The 19,090-nt window shown below is 28.3% G+C and overlaps 1 protein-coding gene across 19 annotated transcripts in view; it reads left to right on the top strand.

Moving 5' to 3' along the window:
* The window catches only part of LOC145297646 (histone-lysine N-methyltransferase 2C-like), a 276,096-nt gene that overhangs the window by 88,980 nt on the left and 168,026 nt on the right, over positions 1–19,090 (top strand). For all 19 annotated transcript variants that reach the window (XM_080143768.1, XM_080143763.1, XM_080143779.1 and 16 more), the window contains 6 exons: positions 1,250–1,459; positions 1,894–2,058; positions 3,884–4,006; positions 6,331–6,464; positions 6,925–7,144; positions 9,050–9,151. In XM_080143768.1, coding sequence (XP_079999894.1) covers positions 1,250–1,459; positions 1,894–2,058; positions 3,884–4,006; positions 6,331–6,464; positions 6,925–7,144; positions 9,050–9,151 — 954 coding nt within the window. The remainder of the gene's footprint in view (positions 1–1,249; positions 1,460–1,893; positions 2,059–3,883; positions 4,007–6,330; positions 6,465–6,924; positions 7,145–9,049; positions 9,152–19,090) is intronic.

The raw sequence follows: 19,090 nt of genomic DNA, 5'->3' as shown, positions 1-19,090 counted from the left end.
TTAAAAAAGGAAAGACCTAAAACTCTTTTGTTAAACTGTTGCATGAGTTTTTTCAATATTGAAAGGTAAAACATGGTCATGGACATCTTTTGTCATCTTTTTTTAGCTGTCACTCTTGAAAAGGTCCACTCAAAAAGTTGTGAAAAGTTGAGTTTTAGATTTTCTCTTTTCCATTTTAGTCATTTTTTTAAATTAGTATTAGCAATTATTTTTAGACCTGCAGACACTGTTTCCTGTTTATGCAAACATCAGTGTAGGAAGTGATAATTACCACTGGTCAGTAGATTAGAACCTGATCACAAAGTCACCCTTGATTTCGTAGGCTAGCATTCTATCTTAAGTCAACTGACACTTAACACAAGAATTGATAGAAATTAAGTGCCTATCAATGTCAAGTCAGTGGGCATACATAGGAAGCAGTCAGAGAGTATTTAACGATTGGAAGTTGATATGTTGCATTTGCACTAAATTTTACCATTTTTTCCTCCTAGTTCCCTAAATTCCTCAGATTTCTTAAATCTATAATATTTTTAAAATAAATATTAATTATTTTTATACCGACAGACACTAGTGTTTCAAAATAAATAGACTTAATTTTTTATAATGTAATTATCTATTTTTTTTTCTTGACAAAAATGTATTTCAAATATTTTAGGAACCTTATAAATCAACTGCAGTCTGTTAAAAAGTTACCTAGCGAATTTATGCAAAGTTTCATTATTTATATACAAGTAAAATAACTTTACATACTATTTCGGAATCATAAATTAAATTGAAATTTTCTTGATTCTGATTAATTGTCCATACACACACGCACACACATATATATTTATATATATTATACTTGTTTCATTATTTACTTCAATAGTGTTTGCTACAATGAGTAGAACTTAGAGAAATGTAGTTATGACTAGTTAGCTACACAGAAATGCCTTTCATTCTCAAAATAATTTGAATACATTTATTGACAGATGTCTCTATAATTTAACTGTATGTCTATTTATTGACATTTTTAGCGATGAACAAAATTGACTGACATTTCAATTAAAAGAAATTGCACTAAGTAATAGAAAAATATCATTCAACATAATTTTTTTTTTTTGATAAGTAATTTTCACAAATTAAAATAATTGTAATTTTACTCATAAATTTATAAGTTTTGAAAAGAATGAAACATTTTAGTTTTTTTAACCTCAAATTCATATTTTTAATTTCTACAGAGTAACTTATAAAACAAAATCTATTTCAGAGCCACCTAAACAGTACTTCTGTGAAGGTGTAACGTTATCAGCATCTGGTTTGCAGCATATTCAAAGTCTAAGTGTTAGTATTATGAAGAAAAAAACGCGAGGACGACAAAGAAAAACGGATCCTCAAATGAAACATCCAAGTGTTGCTCAGTTGTTGGCACTTGGTCAAAAGGCAGAAAATCCAATTATGAATGAAGACTATGAAAAAGGTAGGTACTCTCCCTCCTCCCCGCCAAAAACCTTGCACAAAAACTTTATGTATATACTCTAAAGAGTTTCTATTATAACTTACTCTTATATATAAGCTTGTTTTTTTTTTTTAAATTATTATTTTTGTGCAAAAAAAAAAAAAAAAAAAAGGTTTGAACTCTGACTTGTCCGTGTGTGTGCTTTGCAGATTTAAAAAAAATTCAAGTAACTTTGTTAAATAACCTGGAGCAAATCGATAAGGATTTGATTTTGAAAATGATCGTGGCAATTTCATGTTGAATCACCTTTTTTTTCCTTCCGGTCCTGATTTTTACTTTGGAGCTTCATGTGAATAATCCTAGCTACATTTTATGTTCTTAGTAAATTGTATTAGGGTAGTCCGAAGGAAAATGGGCTTGAAATTAACATACTTTGCTACTGTTCATTTTCCTAGATCTGGATATTTCTGCCGATAACAAACCTCCTGAATCTGCGGGAGATTCTGGCCTTCCATCAACCGAATCGCGTGCTTCATCTCAGCTGGAGGAGATGAAATTGGAAGAAGGGACAGGAGAAGAGTTGACCAAGAAAAGACGACAAAGAAAACAACTGGGTCTTGGTATGTTATCTAGTTGAAGATATACCCCGCCCAAAAAAACCCATCGATCTTTGCTCCATTAGAATAATGTAAAATTATAAATAACCATCATCCATTTATTTTGTTCATTTTGCTATTGGCTTTTTGTAATCATTTCATCACTGGAGAATTGTTGTCAACCTTGGCTTGTGTAAGTTAATGTTTGTCAGTATGGTGGTTGTGAAAATGTAATTTATATGCTGCACTTAAACTAATTGTATTTTGCACAGGCGCACACGCAGGTCATTAAACAAATTTATTTCATTTTTCCAGATTCTAAAACACGCACGGAAATTTGTTTTTGTAAAATTAATTTGTCTTTTTGTTTGTTTTTATTTTTGTGGCAATTTTTTTATTTTTTCCCAGAATTGTTTTCTGTTTTGCTTGATTGATTGATCGCCTTAAATATTTTTTATATATTCAGTTATAAACATTAAATTACAAAGATATAAATTATTACATTTAAATTTTGTCTGAAAAAATATGAAAATTAATGTCCACAATCAGTTTTTTAATCTACTTTTGGCTGTAAAGAGAAAAACAATTTAAAGATTTTTAATTAATCAGCTTTTCCACAATTTTAAGCATTGTATTCCTCTTATATTCATATTAATCAGTTTATGTCCCTGTCCAAATGAATCTTCCTAGAATTAATTTCCACCTTCTAGTGTATGTGGAAGGAATTAGAAATTATTATCATGTACTATTGTATTTGCTATCACAAGGTGTGTCTGATATATTCAATTGTAAGAAGAAAATACATGTTAGAATCTCCAAACTTATGAAAAATATAGTACAGAATGTGATAACAATTTTGTAATTGTTTATTTCACAGATACTTGTGTGAAGCTCAGTATTTTTCATTCACCCCTCATATGTCTACAGTTCATTTAAAAAAAAACAAAAAAAACCTTTAAATGCATATTTAACTATTTTAAATCCATTCATTAACTTAACTAAGGGTTACTCCAAATCTAAGACCATAAATTATTAAAAGCCTCTTTTATTATACACAAAAAATAATTTTTGACATACAAAATAAAATTTGAAAAGCTTTAAGCAAAAAGTTACTTTTAAAGGGAATTTAATGAATTAAAAGCAAGAATAAAGTTAAAAACATCAGTCAATACTATAAATAGAAAAAAAAAGATATTGTAGATTATTTCCCCCCTCCACTGCCAAAATTAATCATATTTTATTTTTAGATGCTTATGTGAGAGAAACCCTGAAAAACTTGGTGGAAAGAAAAAGAAAAAAGAAATTATTTTAGAATTTAGAGTGAAGAATCAGTTTTGTGCATAGATTTAATGTAAAATGACTCTCCATTCCCAAGATATTCTTGCATTTTAGGCCAGTTAGCCATTTTGTTTCTATGAATATAAATTCTCTGCATTTTATTTATTTTTTTATTTAAAAAATATTTTTTTTTAGGCAACTGGTTTTACAAAGTTTTTGTTTGAGAGACTGTGCTTCTTTCTCTTATGGTTAATTTGACTATTTATATATCTTACTTCCAACTTACTCATTAAAGCATATGAATAACTACTGACAAAAAGCTAGAGTTCCTTGTCAGTCTTATATAATAAAATGTTGTCTGAACTTTATGTATATAAAAATGTCTCTAACTATGCATTAATATAGTTTCTAAAAGTTAATTAATTTCATGACTACAATCTTCATTATAAGTTAATAAGTATTGTATATTGATACAATTTATGATAATTAATTGCATCATTAAATTCCGTATTGACTAAATAAATAATAAAAAAATAATAAAAATAAAATTGACTATGTATCGATTTTGTAGGTGTTGGAGGATTTATTGTTCGACAACGGAATGTACGTCCAGCAGTCTCTCGTCAGTCACCATCACGACAGGTTGAGATGGGAGTTGATGATTTAACCTTAAAATCCGAATGTGCCAATATAGGTTTGTTGATCATTCAGTGTTTCTTTTAAATTTCTTTTAAAAACTATTACATCATATTCTGACATGCAGAATTGTTTTCTTTTAATCTTTTTACTGCTGTTACTAGTTATGTACAAGCAGAGATATGGATTTAATTTTAAACAAACTGTCATTAATACATCTCTTCATGATGTACTGTTTACTATTTATATAAAATTATATCATAAATATTGTGTAAATATGAAATAACATGATGTAAAAAAAAAAAAAAATGAGAATCAAATTATTTAAAACTAAAAAGAAAAATGTAATGAATAAATTTCAGTTTCAAAAATCCTATTTAAAAATATAATTTGAAAAGTTGCATGAATTTGCCTTTTAGTTTATCTTTATAAATTTAAGAGTTAAAAACAAACTCCAGTATTTATTTAAATTTCAACATTTTGTAAGTTGTTTGATAAACTTTATTACAACAGCTGATGTTTTTAAATATATATTTTCACATTAAATTCTTTTCAAAACTGTAAATATTTTGTTCAGTTAATAATTTAATGATGAAAACCTCATGTCTTATGAAAAAAAAAAATTGATATGCACTTCTGGACTGTTAAAAAGCTAGGTGTCCAGAAATGATTGTCAGTTTTTTTTTTTTAATTATTTTTTTTATTACATTTTCACCCCAAACAAGGCAAATTGCCATTTTGGTGTAGGGGGCTACTATCAGGGGCAACACTACTGGGGTACTATGTAGGGATTTGGGCAGCAAGATGTCGGTTCACGTTACACTTGAACTTCTGCACGGCAGTATTGTTGGGGAAGCAGGGACCTGGAATGGAATTCCAGAGTCTAGCGGTTCTGGGGAAGAAACTATTGGAGTAAAAAGATCTTTTACATCTAGGGATCTCTACAGTGTGGGGGTGGGATTTAGCAGCCTGTCGGGTTTGTCGAGGGTGCTCACGTCGTGGGGGCACAAGTGATTGCAGTTCGTCAGAGCATTCACCACTAAAATACTTGTAGAAAAGGCAGAGGGATGCAACATTTCGTCGATGGGACAGAGGCTGAAGCCTAGTTTTGATTAAATGTAAGAATTAAAAAAAAAAAAATCCAAACTATTCATGGTATTTAAATTTTAACATTTTTTAAAGATATGATAGATTTTATTGCAAAAGGATTTTTTAATATATATATTCCTTCATTGAAGTTTTTACAACTATTAATTGTAAATACATTCAAATTTTATAGCATTTCTGAGATGCATCATTATATTATTATGAAATTAATGTTTCCTTATTTACGGAACACAAAGGAACAATATATTTGATTTTTGCTTTTAAATGTTAATTCAAGCTAAAAATCACTTTTCTTTCTATCAGTTTAAAGGCTTCAAAGATATTATCGAACTTCAAAGTCTTGATTTTATAAGCAAGTCAGCCATTTTAATTTTTTATTATAGTTGAAAAAAAATGAATTAGTTTGTTACCCTTCAGAATTTGAAAGGAATTTGGAACTGTTAAAGTAATTTCTGGTTTTAAAATTCTAAACAAATCCTCATATATTAAGATTGATAGTTTGGGAAACTTTATATCCACATAGTTTTATAGATAAAAAGAACATTATCGTAAAAATATAATTTATAGTTTTATAACAATTTGGTGCAATTAATGAGCAAATGATAATACAATTTATTTTACTTTCACAAATCCTATTTCAAAAAAAAATAATTTACTTAAAAAAACTTAATGTAAAAACAAAAATTAAAGTAAAGACACCTTGACAATGCTGGAACGATACAAGTAACATATATATATATAAGCTCAATATTAATATTTATCTTATATTGAAGTTTACCTTTAATTATACCGGGTAAACATTTAATTTCTACTGTATTGATTGTTTCTTCTTCGCTTGAGAAAAATATGGCTGAATTAACAACTTTTGGGCAGCATTTTATATAACATGCCTGTTGAAATTAAAAAGACCGCTCGACAAATGGAAAAGATATCTAGAAAGATCGGGAAAAAGAATAACTCTGTCATGTTCAATCAAACGTGCTTGAATAATGACTTGCAGCCAAAATATACAAATTATATATATATATATATATATGTATGATGTTGTTTCTTATCCAGAGTAAATAGAATGTCTAATTGAAAGACATTTTGATAAAATAATAACTTGATATTATAGCTTATTCATAAATATAATAAAGTTTTGTGTATAAATTTTATACGAAAGGCACAAAATAACTAACTTGTAAAAATATTCACAAAATATTAAATACTTGCTTCAATTCATATTTTTGTTTTATGCCATTTTTTTTTTTTTTTCTTACATGTAATTTTCAGTTGAAGGTAATGCTATGGATGATGGACATTCTTCAATCGCAGATATTCCCGGCTCTATACCAGAAAAAATCAAGAAACGTCGACGTCCCAAACGCAAAAGTCAACTTGAGGATAGTTTTCCTATGTACCTACAGGTATTAAGATCTGCACTTTTCAACTGATTGTTGAGAATTTTTTTAACTAATTTTAGAAATATTGCTAATTGCATGTCATATTGGACATATTTTAATAATATTTCTCTTTACTCTTATAAAAAATAAGTTGATTAGCAATTTTGATATTTGATAAATTATGAAGACTAAAAATGATGACTATAAAATGAAATGCTTATATATTGTTTTAAAACCTTAACTACATACAGGTATTTTCTTCAGTACTTTGCTGATAAATTTAAATATAATTAGATAACTTTTATCATCAATTCTAATATTTATTTAATATATTTGATCAATTTTAATTGTTGTAATTTGACCATTTATCTACTTGATGATACATTAATGAAGCAGTCAAATAGTTTGCTATTACTCCTCCCTTAGAAAAGTGTTTTTATAAAGTTTTCATTGTTCTGATAGAAATGATGTTTCGCTTTTACAGGAAGCATTTTTTGGTAAAAATCTCCTTGATAAGTGTCGAGACACTAAGGAAAAATTAGATTCTGACAGTGACCGTGATTCACCTATTTTTGCCCCAAAGGGCCCCACAACTGATGTTAAGGAATCATGTGAAGAAGAAACTCCTGCTGGATGCTCCTCAATGGCAGGAATTGCACCTACTGCTTCTGAACAGTCGGGGGAAGAAATGCAACCTATTGTAGGTAAGCATTTTCGGAATGCTAATTTTTTAACTCCAAATAACTTTCTTCTCTGCGATTTTAAAGAAATAGTGATAGAAACATACTTCACCCCACTAATTTCTTTTTCTTTTTTCACAATGGTGGGAGGATTTCAACAAACATCATTTATTTTCTTTCAAAACTTCTAATTTTATGTATTTTTTTTGTTAAAATTGAATGTTTTAGCTTTAAACAAACATATAAACATTATATACTAACAGATGCACTTGATATTGCATCCATTTTTTTATTAATTTCAAGATGTACTACATTTTGGTCCCCTGATTTATCAGAGAGGGATTATGTTTTCAGTGGGTCATTGTGAGATAATCGTCCATTAGTTTTTCCTGAAATTTTGCCACAAATTGTATTTTATAAAATAGATAGGCACAGTAAAAAATTTTTTTGCAAAAATTCCCGTTATGTTCCCGGGGGCTCAAAAGAGGTAAAAAATAGCATATTTTGCTCCATAACTTTTGATCCATCCATTAGATTTTTCTGCAACTTGGCTAAAATGTGAAGCCCATTGTTCTTAATATAAATCCAATATGGGTTACCCTGGCAAAATTCTGGTTCGCGTCCCCGGGGACTTTCAATACTAAAAATGCCCTTTTTGTGGCTCTTTTTTTTTCATATTTCTCAACAAAAACTTGATATATCTGACTATATAGTTTTTTTTTTTACAGTGGTCAACTCAAATATATATGTTACGGCCTGAAACTGCACCATTATCTATTTACACTGGAATTAGGCATCCCCAGGAGCTCAAAAGAGATTAAAAATGCCCCAAAATGGCCAAAAATGATACATTTTGCCCCCATAGCATTTGATCCATCCATTACATTTTTCTGAAACTTGGCCTAAATGTGGAGGCCCTTATTCTTAATTCAGTATGGGTGACTTTGGCAAAATTCTGGTTTGCATCCTCTTGGGGCTTTTAGGGCTAAAAAAAACATGCCTTTTTGGAACTTTTTTTCATATTACTCAAAAGCTTGATATGTATGTCTATATAGTGGTTTTCTATGATGCTGAATTAAAATATACATGTCTTAAGGTGTGAAACTGCACCATTTGTCCATTTTCACTCGGATTCGGTATTCAAAAGGGGCCACAAATGCCCCAAAATTGCAAAAAATTACACTTTTTACTTTATAACTTTTGACCCGTTTATTAGATTTTTTTGAAACTTGGCGAAAATGACAAGGAAACGTTGGCCCTTCACACTTCTCACATTTATCATTTCTTCAATATTTTTTTGTGTGGTGTCATCTCACATGCAGCACCAGAGGGGACCATGCATGAGCGACTTGTTCAAAAGCATTTTTTAATTATTTTTTTCTTTTTACCTCAAACCCAAGTTTCTGGATGCACACTATTTTTATGTCTTTTCATATAAAGCATAGTTCTGACATTTTGTAAAATTACTATACCAGGAGGGAAGAAGGAAGGGTGGTATAGAATGACAATATCATCTATTGTAAGGACACAACTTTCAGATGTTTTTATTGTACTTAGTATTTCTACCACTAGGATAGACTTTTCTGTAGAATATGAGGGTTGAAATGCGTATACAATAACTGTGATCAAGGTATGTGAAGAAGATCAGAGATGACATCAGACAAAATGTTAAAATGGTGATCAAGATGAAGAAACAGTTTTTTAAATGTAAAATAATGTAAATTTCCAAAGAATAAGAAATAGGTAAAATTTCTTGTCAGAACTTTCTGAGACTTAGAAAAACTTTTAAACTATAAAAGCTTTCCTTTTTAAAAGTAATCTTTAAAACTGACTTTTGGAGCACTTGTTTACTTTTATATCATCAAAATATGTATTTTTTTTACTTCAGAGCATATATTGTTTATTTATTATTTATTTATTTTTTTTTAGATGAAGGAGATCTCAGAGAAATACTTCCAGCTGATTTGCTATCAAGTGAGCTTCAAAATGATTTCTTCAAGATTATTGGTGATGAGTTAGGAAACACTTCAGGTATTATAAAAGTTTTCAACACTTAGAATTTTAGTAAAATACTTTATTTTTCAGTATTTGATTTCTGATTTCGATTTAAAGAGAAACATTTCATGATTCCCCTTGGTATTAATCATATAGTTGATAACATTGCTATTTATGTACAATTATTCAATCGTACTATATTTAAAGCCTCGATATTGTTCCTCCTACAATATCCGATAATTTGACAAATGTCTCTAAATGACCCACATCATTAGATTCTCTCTGAATTTTTTACCCATATTACTCTTGATGGATGTTTTCTATGATAACACTGGCTAAAATATCTTTTAGTTGAATTATCATTTTGTCTGAGAGATATTTTTTTTTTTTTATAGTTTATAACCTTAAAGCTGTTTAATGATGCCACACTTAAAAGTACAAGTGTAATTTTGATTTGATTTCAGTAAAACATAATTCAAAAGAAAATTGTTTAATTTTCAATCTAAAATTATTCATTGATATTTTAATTTATTACATTGAATTTTGATGGGAACCCAAACGTTTTCATGTTATCTTTAAAACAATCTTTTTGTAACACATGTACAAATAAAAATAGATGAATAAATGATTAAAATCTCCATAGAATATGTTATCTTTGTGTAATAAAAAGTATTAATAAATCTCCTTACTTAAAATAAAACTGTTTTTGGCAAATTATTAGCTTTAAATAATGATTTTAAAATTTTAAAAAGATTCTTTCTCATTTTTGAACAGTTAAAAATAGCCCATTTAATAGGTATTGCAGCAGTACTATTATATGAGATAATAATATATATTAACTTAATTAGGTCTTGTAGTAATTTAATTTGTATGTAACTTGATGCTGTTGTTGGAACCAAAGATTTTAAAGCTAATAAACAGTAGCAATGCATTTTTATTTTTTGCCTTGATTGAATTTGGGCACTATAAATTTTTATTATGATTAAATGAACAGAGCTTACCAGTCTTCTTCAGGTTAACAGTGGTAAGTAAAACTTGAGTATTTATTACTGATGAGGAATGAAATAGTTCAACATTGTTTATCCAGATTCTACACAACTATTTTTGTAACTTACTAAGATAAAATTTTCTCTTATAATTAGAGAACAATGTGCAACTTGCACAAGTGCTAAATGTTTAAGATTCTATAGAACATTTCTTATTTAGCCAAGTTTTGAAACTTTTTTCTTCAGTTTTTTGCATTACTATATGAATGTTTTATAAATAATTTTGTATAAATCATGGTGATATTTGATATCTTGATAAACAGTGTTACTGTACTATCTCTCATCTATATCTATCTTAAGAAAATAGTTGATAAATTTGGTATTGCAGATAATCGGGACCGAGCCATCCTTATCTTTCAGCTTCTCTGCTGTATTGGATTGAATGAAAAGTGTGTTATTGAACAATTTGAAGTCGGTTTTCAGCCTGCTGTTTATTTGCATATCATTATTTTAACAGTGGGCTGCCTACTTGTGTGTGACCCACTTCGTGAAGCGGGTCGAAGACAGCTGCCTGGTCTGCAAGTTTTCTCCAAGTTGGGTCCTGAGCTCGGTGGGCCAGCACTCCTCCACCAAGTCCTGTCCACCGTTCCAGGTTGTCAATCCATCGCTATGCTGTTATATATATATATATATATCTCCTTAGACCGTTAACACTCGTGCTGCTATTAGAACCTACTTCTCAACAGAATCACTTCCCTCGCTCGACGTGTTTCCTCCATATTGCAGTTTCTGTTGTCTTCATATTGTGCACAAGTTGCTGCTTGATGTGTCATTCTTGTACTATTGACTTGTTTTGTCTCTGGTTCTTCTCTTTCACATGTGAAAATCTAGTTAAAAAAACAAAAAGCGTGCATGTGTCACAGCTAAATGTAGCTATTAGCTGTCTTTTCCTTCAAGGTTTCTCTGTTCCAACTTTGGTGTATTTGCTGACATGGCAGTCATTTTCATCCAAATGTTATTTAATATTGTGACTGCTTGTCTTGCTATTAGGGAGTGTGTGTGTAGAGGGGATGTAAAAAAACTTAGAATATATGACTTTGAAAATGCAAAAATGTTTGAATTTCAAGAATGTCTTTCCTTTTCACTTCAGTCATATGAAAATGAATTTCTGTTTTAGTTTTGAATTGTTATTTTTATGTGGAATTAAGTAATATTTAATTATTTTCCCTATGTTAGAAATATAAAAATAGCTGTTCAGAATTAGAACTAATTTTTCTGTAATAATTTTGCTTATATAAATTCCTTCAATTACAATATTTGTATTATTTTACTTTTCAATTACAATATTTGTATTTTACTTTTCTCATCTTAGATGTTCTTCTCACAAAGTTTCAGCCAATGTAACCTCCAACCTTTTCAGGTAACTCTTGTCAAACTCTGGAATTAATACGGAATTTCAGACTGAACATTTTAATTAATCTGTGGAGAAAGAGTGTTTTAGTTCTGCTAGCCATGATCAGGTAAAAGTGTTATAAAATTAAAAAAAAATTTATTACTACTATCATAGAGTAGGACTGAATCTTTAACTTTCAGAAAACTGTCACTTATAATTGATTTTCACTCAACACCTCTATTCATTGTGCCTCATGTCCATGTAACAATCCATTGTAAGTGATGGTTTTGTATAGGTTGAAAGTTTGATTCTCACTATAGGTGACTATGAATAAAATATTAAAAAAAAAAAATACTTAAAATTTTTGTCTGATCATGGTTTACATAACAGGAACAATCTACCCCCGTGGATTAAAAAGTTCAGTTTGAGACATTCGTGAGTCTGATAGGGTGTGCCTGTAGAAGATTGAAGAATGCATCAGCTTAAATATTAAGAATAACATCCGTGATGAGAAATATAATCCAAATAAACTAAATTTACTTATGTTTTAATGATAAAATCAATTGTTATAATGAATGGCAGACTGGCAATTTCATTTTTTTTATTTAGAAAAATGTGTAAAGGTAGGTTTTGATATCTCTTATAAATGTTTACAGATTTAGTTAGTAGCTCTCACAATGATAATTTAACATGAATGAATGAATTCCAGATTAGTTGAAGTTAAATGTGAATATTTTTCGTTCTATCATTTGAGTACTGGTTTATAAGTTTATCATAAATATCCATTATTGATTGATTCTATCTGTGAAAATAGTGCAGTAATTTGTATTTTATAAAGACTTTTCGTTAAAAATAAATAAAATTAATCCATTTTCATGAATGTTAATGTAGATAGAGTTATAATTTTATTTCATAAACATGTTACCTCTTCTGACAGTTTCATGGAAGTTTGATCATTTAAAAATCTTTTTCTTTATCACTGTGATATTACTTTTTTCAATAACTGAAAATGAACCATTTTATTAACTTAATGATAATTTTGCATAAATCCAAATTTTGAAAAACAATACAGAAATTACTTTTATTTCCTTAGTTTTCCAGTTCAAGAAATGTTGGTTAAACTTAGAATTTGTCACTGAATTTCATTTTCACTTTCTACCTAGTATCAGCTGGAAATCCTGCCTAATTAATTATTATATTCCTTTCAGCTACCCCCTTTTCATATCTTAAAAATGATATCTTATCTATCATATCTTAATGATCTTACTGATTAAAAATGATATCTATCATTGTTCTATAAGAAAACTTCAAAAACCACTAATTCATTTGAGATTTACTTTAAAAAAAAAAAGAAACTTATTACATTTTTAATAATTTTTGTATCCAAATTTTTTGAGAAAATTATAGTATGCTATCTGAAAATGACTTCAAGTTATCTAAGAGGCAAATAATCATTAATCAGAAGGGACCCTTTCTAGGTTAGACATAAGGTACCTGTCTGTTAGATAACAACGACTGGAAATGAAATTCAGTATCGAATCATAACTTTTAACCAAAATTTTTACTATTTGACAATATTTTTGATATGTTTACATATTTTAGATCATTTTCCTTATCTTGGTTGATGCAATTATCACTATATGTGGGATGTGATACACTCTGCCTTTTGTCGTTGTCAGGGAACTTATAAATTTCAAATTGAACCCTTCATTTAATCTACTGGAGTAGATTGTTATCATTCCATGTCATTTATATATTTAGCATCGGTTAAATAAATTTAGAAAAATATGATTTACAATCAAGAGTCTATCTAATAGTTGTCAAGTTCAATTTTTGCTGAAAAAACTTTAAAAAAAACAAACCCCAAAACAACCAAATAGTTGATATCTAAAAAGGTGTGGAAAATAGAATAACCATCTACACCAGTTGGATTTAGTTCAACATTTTCAGTTACCAACTTCAACACAAAACACTTAAAAAGGGTTCTAAAGCAGCATTTCTCAACTGGGGGTCCATGGAGAAGACATAAGAGGATGTCAGAAAAATGTAATTCAAAATGCAAAATCTTTCAATGTATAAATAAGATTTCAGCCATGAAAAAAAGACTTATATACAGTGGAACCTCTAGATACTGGTTTTTGTATTCGGAAAGAGGTTTTACGTATAAATTGTTTAATTTATTCCAAGATGGAACCAGAAAAAAGAGGCCTTGTCACACGACTTCAACAGCAAGTGTTGTCATTGTCAGCAAAATTTTTGGTTATGATCAGCTAACATACTTCCTAACTTCTGGCATGGAAATGGTAACAAGGCAAGTCAGTTCCTTCGCTTTTTTTCTCTCCTGACTATATCTCCCCTGCGCATGTACTCCTTTTTATTACATATTTCATGATCGTTCTTTTTTTTATTTAATAATCATTGAAAAATTTTTCTAGTCTTAAGAATTATTGAAAACATTTTTGGGAATATTATGTATTGTTTTTTTATGAGGTTTGAAATTCTGTTATTTTGATTTCAATAATTTTATTTTTATACTTTCATAATTATATTTATTATATAAATTCAAATAAAATACTTTTATTTTTTAAATTTAAAAAAGTACAACATATTTTCATAATTTCATAAACACATTTCTGACAAAATTTTAAATAAAATAAAAACTTCTTTAATTTTATTAAAAGTGCAAATAAAGACTTATTTTTTATCTGTATAGTTTTGTTAATTTTTATTGTATACTTTTCAATAATGCCCTTTTCTTATATTTTATTTCAATAAATCACTTCACAATAGAAATACTGAAGAACAATAAAAGTGAAGGAACTGATTTGCCTTGTCACTGCTTTCGGTAGCAGCTGTGCTGGAAGTTAGGAAGTACATTAGCTGACTGTAACCAAATTTTCACTTAAATTTTAGAGAAACTAAATAAACATACAAGAAAATCTGCTTTTTGTTGTTAAAATGCAGGGGGCCCATGAGTGTTGAAATATTCAGTAAGGGGACTATAAGTCATCAAAGGTTGATAAACACTACTCTAAAGTCTGGTGACAAACGTGAGCATCACAACCAAGATAAGGATAATAGTTCAAATCATAAACAATTTTTTTTTCTTAAGGTAAAAAAATAGTTCTGTTTGTTTTGAAATTATTTCCGTCTTTAGTTACGCTTTGGAGTTCTATGGTTTTCAGTGATAGAATAAAGCAACAAACCTTTTCAAAAGAGTGTTCTATATAAATGCCTGATTAAGAAATATTCAAAATAATTTTCTCTCTTCTATAATATTTCTATTTTATTTTTTTGAACATTTCAATTCATCACAAATTTCTATTAATTTGAGTTAATTCATTTAAAAACATTTTTTACTCAAATATAAATTTTCATTTCATTTAAAAGGAGTTCTCTTAAACTAATAAGTTCTATTAATTTTGATTGAAAATAATAAAATGGGAAAAATTGATTGGGATATCACAAATTTCCAGCCATTGGTTTACTTCCTCAGGTGGGAAGCTGACTGAAGAAAGAAATGATTCCGGAATCTGTTTGAAAAAAAATAAAAAAAAGTAAATAAAACCTAACTCTGACACTTCTGCAAAAATTGACTACTTCTGGCTGTATCTGCTCATTTTTGAAAAATATACAGAATGCTAATGATGAGAATGAGTTATTAAATTGTCAATACCACTTGATGCCTTGTTAAAAAGAATGTTCTTTAAGTAGTATAGATTTTTCATTTTGTCTATGTGGATCTATGTTGCACTGGATAAATCTGTTCAGTAGTAATAAATTTCATTTCCTTTAAATATTCAGAATCATGAGTGAAGACATTGAAATGTTCAAAAAATTCAACAAGACAAATGAATGTTTCTAGTAATTTTAGCTGAATTTTACACAGAAATGCTAAGTGAAAAATAAGAAAGTTAAATATCTTTTTTCTTTTCTCTATCTTTTCATGACTAGAGAAAAATGCCAATATGAAAGTACTTATGCCCAGTTGTCAAATATGCTAAAATATTTATGAATTATGTGCATTCCAGGGTGTCTAAAAATCACATTCAGCGACTTTTTTGGACACCCTATATAATTAAAAATCATTTATGTCTAAATAAATTATATAGTTTTCTAAAGGATTTATGAACTCTGTAGAAATAATTTCATAAAAGCCAGATATCAAAACTTGTTAGTGTTAATTTTTTTTATTTTTTTATTAAAGAATATCTATTGTACAGAATAGATTTAAAATCAAGGATTTTTAAAAACAGATTCCTGAAAAGAAGTTAAATATAAAAAGTGGTATATTTGAATAGTAGGTGTAATTTTAAGTGTACCTTACAAATCTTTGGATCAAAGCTTTTTATTTGTTTTTCTTTTTATCATTACTGAAAATGACTAAAAGTAACCAGTATAGAACATGGTCTTCATATAAAATATTAAATTGGGCAGAAAAAAAAAATGTTTTGTATATATTAATATTAATTGCATTTTATATATTTTTATGTAACTATAGTCACACCAGTAGACAAAAGCCTCATAGGCAAGTGTTGTTTAAATAATTCAAATTAAAATAAGTAACATAGATACAATTTTGTCCATGTGGAGCTATGGTGCACTGAATAAATCTGTTCAGTAGTAATAAATTCTAAGTTCCAGCTTTGGAGGTTGATGGTTCAATCCTCACTACAGGTAATAACTAACAATAAACCTATTAATACTTCTACATGCTCATGATTGATGCAAAGAGAATGATCTATTCTGTAAATAAAACAAAGTGTTCAGTTTGAAATTCTGTATAGGTTCCAGAATCTGTTTAAATGTGAAAATAGGAACCCAGATGAGAATAATAGTTGGAATAATACAAATTGGGAAATCTTGTTAAACTCTGGAACTGTACAGAATTTCAAACTGAATCCTAAGAGTGCAATTCATCATAAAGATTTTGTTGAAATACAATTATCAAGTCTCATCTTCAAAAAAAAAATCCAAACTGGCTACCTTGATATGTTTTGATTCAATTTTTGAATCTGTAGAGTGCATGAATACAATAACAGTAACATATATAATGTTAGTTGTAGATTAAAAAAAAAATCTGAATCAAATCCAAGATTCACATGACTTTATCACTTTGTGTTCATTGCTCAGGAAAATGCACCTGCATACACATCTCTTCTTTGTCTCTTCCCCACTCTCTGCTTATATATGTTATATATAATACTATTGAACAAAAATAGTCCATGTTTATTTTATAACATGTAATATAGTTTAATTATGTCATTAGATAGTAGACACTGTCATGATAATTTCATTTTTCCTGTTGAATTATCTTGTGTAAAATGTTTTTTGTAAAAAAAAAAAAAAAAAAAAAAATTGAAATAAATTCTGAAATGTTTGATAAATATCAATGCTGAACTTGTGTACATCACATAATTCTGATTGATTTGAAATGTTTATTCAGTTATACAAATTTAAACTTTCTTTTACACCTGTTGGAGACTGGTAATATTTTCTTTTCATTTAAAAAAACATCTCAAGTGCCACCTAAAACTAATGTATGAAATATAAAGGGCATTAAATTAGAGGCTTTAACCTGATAAATTTCTTTACTTGAATAATGGCAGCTTTGGGATTCAACATAGAATTTAGTGAGGTCTACACTAGCACTCCAAACAAACCTTTTCAGATCCTCATTCTGAAAGAAAATGTAAAATAAAAATTACTGCTTAATCATCAGTGGTAAGTAGCAGAATTAAACTATATCTATATCTATATTTGCTACCTTCTCTTATAGATGATAGATAATCTCAGATTTTAAGCTAAAGCTTTCATTAAATTTGCATGTGTAAACATGCCTTTTAATCAATATTTCTTAATACCATATGATAGATGTGGTCAAATCAATTCTTAGACAGTTCCAGTTTAATTTGAGATAAAGGGAATATGAATTAATATTCTAAAAGTTTATTTGTTAATTTCAGATTAAAATATAACTTATCCTCACAGGAAATTTTTTGTTTTTTCAGTTTACGTGCAAACTGCATTATTCTATAAACTTTTAGCAAGCTAAAAAATGAACCATAGCAATAGTATCCCCTCCTTTTGATTCAAATTTTATTAGCTTTTTTCCAGTATGACTTGAGTTAGGAGAAATTTTGCCCCAATGTCCATTGACTACAGTATAAGGGAAAAATCACTGAATAAGAAAATATAAGACAGACAAACAATGATTCAGACATAGTTCTTATAAGGAATATATATTTAATTTAGTAACATAAAAAAGGTAAGCAATGATTGAAATATATTTTTTGTACAAGAAACATTTTTATTAATAATATATGCAGTTATAATCACATTGACACATCAGTTTTCATAAGATCATCACAGTTATGATGTCGAGCATGGCCAGTAATAAATTGGTGACTATTTAGGAAGATCAATTGCTGTATGAACAAAAACCTCTTCCAATCACTCTACAAAACCAATCCCATACTAAGAATAATCCAATGAGGGTTGATATGCCATAAAATATTAAATAATAAATTTTTCTCTTACGAAAACTGTTTAAATCATTGATTAACTTTTGTGTGGTAGATTTTTTCTTAAATTTCTAATTGAAGTCTGTACATTCTTTGTTTTTTTATTTAAAATTTCTAAATAAAACCATGTAACAACTTAAAGGTTTTTGCCAATATTCCTTCTAAAAGAAAAATGTCTAAAGAAAAGGAAAAATAATGATTCTAGTTTTTGTAAGAAATGTATTTAGTCAATTAAGGTAATGTTTTTAATGAGAAAACTCTAATGAAGTATGCAAGCAAAATTGTATTATCACTAAAAAAAATCACCAAGTAAATTCTGATTGGAAAAAGTCTTAAGCATTATGAAAACAAGAACATAAATCTACATATCTCTGCCTGATATAATTTTAAATGAAAACTCGATTGAACTTTAGTCATTTCCCCTTTTCTTTACAAAATCTGTATCAACTTAAAAGGGTAGAAATTCTAGTTTCTATTTCTAACTAGTTGATATCAATCTTTCACAGTTCAATCATCATTAGATATTCATGAATATCTTGGACTCTCTCACTAGGTGTCACAATCACTCACTGAGAGATCTTCCAGGTTTGAATCCTATATTATCATGCAGTTGAAGCAGGACAGCCAATGTCTGTGAAGCCATGATTAGTCCAATGGTGATATTTATGTTTTAACTCTGTATGAAACAAGGAAATTATTTGCATGAGGTTGTTGTTTGATGAAATCTTGAATATGATTAAGAAAAAACATTTTTAATATTTTCATTTCATCACTTTTTATAAAGTTTTTTTCTGATCGGTTAACTAATGTTTGGCCACAAATTCTGTTAGTTTTATGACCATTTTAATTTTCATATATCTAGATTCAATAGTCAATTCGTATTTTTTATTTTTTTGAGATCAAATAAAAAACAATATTTTTTTATTTCATTTCTTAAAATAAAAGGTATTTTCAGTTATATGGGGTTTTGCAGCAAAGTCTAATACTTGGCAAAAAGAAAACAAAATAAACATTAAAAACAAATATTGCTTATGCAAAAACCAACAGTTGGCTCCTACATTATTTTTCATGA

This window comes from Euprymna scolopes, chromosome 18 (assembly GCF_053919585.1).
Source record: "Euprymna scolopes isolate OS-2025 chromosome 18, ASM5391958v1, whole genome shotgun sequence".
Lineage (NCBI taxonomy): Eukaryota > Metazoa > Mollusca > Cephalopoda > Sepiida > Sepiolidae > Euprymna > Euprymna scolopes.
The sequence above is the reverse complement of the archived record's forward strand: the minus strand, read 5'-3'. Positions and strand labels throughout refer to the sequence as shown.